We start from the raw sequence: 1,831 nt of genomic DNA, 5'->3' as shown, positions 1-1,831 counted from the left end.
GAGGTTCTCTGCTCGGAGGGGCCCTGTAACACCTGGGGAACCCCTGAGTGTCCTCCCTCTCGGAGGACACCTCAATTTTCATATTTTCCGCACTTTGCGCCCAGGCCGCGGCCTGGTTAGCCCTGGCGGCTGCTGGCTACGCCATGACTGCCCGCGCAGCTGCTGCCGGGCTGGCCCTGACACCTGGACTACGCGCGGTTGCGTAATCTCATGAGGTAACCTCTGACCTCGACACGGACCCTACCGTTGACAACCCGGACGACACGGCCATGCCAGATGGACATCGTCTACCTGACTATGCTGCCGCTTCAGGTGGTGAACCCCGTTCTCTTTCGGGCTCAGATCTGACCCCCTTAACCTGCGTCCCGGGCCTGTCCTCGCCACCTGCCGCTGTCCCAAAGACCCCGCCCCCCGACAACCTGGAGCTGGGCACGGATACCTCCCTTTTAGCGGCGCACGAGGAATTGCTGTCCATCATTAAAGTTGGAAAAAAGATCACAGCAGGGGTCCGGGCCACCCTTGTGTCCCTGGTCTCTGCCATGAATGCTAATGCGCAGCACTTCTTTGCCTGCGCCATCCGAGATAGAGAGCGCGTCCGTGCTTTGCAAGACCAAGTGATCTCCCGGGATCGTGAGCGGAAGGTCCTGAGGGCCCGGAATGCCGAAGTGTCACTCAGGGCTTCCGAGGCCGAGGAGGAACTTCGCCTTCTGCGGGCTGGACCCAACGTTCCTAGGACCTTTGCGGCGGTTCTGCGCGGCGGTGCCGGTCCTCTTCCACCTGTCGGCGTTGATTCCGGCACTCCAACACAGGCACACCCAGGGCCCATCGAGTTTGGTGACTCTCCTCCGGCCGAGGAGCCCCATCAAATGCTTTTAACGTCTGTTCGGGCTTCCGACAACGTGGGTCGCGAGGTTGTTACCCTCATCAAGTCGGCCATCCACCCAGAGTCTGAGGGAATAGGTGCCGTCACACTCCGACCCACCCGTCGCGCCCTGGTGGTTACATCCCGGGACACTGGGAACCTCGAGCGCCTGCAGGCTGCTATCACCCGTATCGAGGCCACCCGGGCTTCCATCAATGTCCCTATGCCTCAGCGACGCAATCCCCACATCCGCCTGTCCGGGGTTGATCCTGACATCCGTCCTGAGTATCTCGTGACCGCCCTCAACCGGCGGAATCCGGCACTCTCTCTCGATCCGCAGAAACGTAAGCTAGATTGTCCTTTACACAGCGTTCTGGACAACGTGTTCACGTCCTAGAAGTTGACCCTCCCGCTTTTTCTCGGCTTCGTGACGCCCGTCGCGTCACTGTCGGTTGGACCTCCGTTGAGGTCCAGGAGGACCTCCACGTCCCGCTGTGCACGTTCTGTACCCCATACGGCCATGCCCTTAAGGCGTGCCCGCATGCAACGGACCCCTCTAAGCCCTGCTGCACACGATGCGCGGAGTCGCACCCGCTCGCACAGTGCCCCCGCCCTATACAGGACCCTAACGCCAAGTGCGCCCCGTGCGACGTGGCTGGGCGCCCCTCTAACCATCAAGCTGGGCATGCCTCCTGCTCAATTTTGCAGGAGCGCGCTGCACGCATCCGTGCCAGGACCGCTTATGGCCCTTAGGGCCGCGATCGCCCTGCGTACCTCTCCCGCGAACCGCCAGGTTGCGACCCTGATTGTACTTACGGTCTTCTCCACTGATTTTTCCTTCGTATTCTTCTTTTCTTGCTGCCCTTTATCGCTTGTCTCCGCAGCCAGTCCTCGGCCCTCCTGCTTCCACCACCGCCACAATCTATTAATCAATATAGTAAGCAGCTGTCGCCCATATGTGATCATTTT

At 60.6% G+C, this 1,831-nt stretch overlaps 1 protein-coding gene across 1 annotated transcript; it reads left to right on the top strand.

The window, feature by feature from the left end:
- Positions 1–269: 269 nt before the first annotated feature.
- Positions 270–1,259, top strand: LOC149325657 (uncharacterized). The gene has a single exon (XM_089564357.1). It carries the CDS (start codon positions 270–272, stop codon positions 1,257–1,259), a length of 990 nt encoding a protein of 329 aa, XP_089420483.1.
- The last annotated feature ends 572 nt before the right edge of the window (positions 1,260–1,831 follow it).

This window comes from Amblyomma mixtum, chromosome 10 (genome assembly GCF_055824585.1).
Source record: "Amblyomma mixtum isolate Tamu chromosome 10, ASM5582458v1, whole genome shotgun sequence".
NCBI lineage: Eukaryota > Metazoa > Arthropoda > Arachnida > Ixodida > Ixodidae > Amblyomma > Amblyomma mixtum.
Note: the sequence above shows the minus strand (reverse complement) of the source record. Positions and strands in the feature narration are given on the sequence as shown.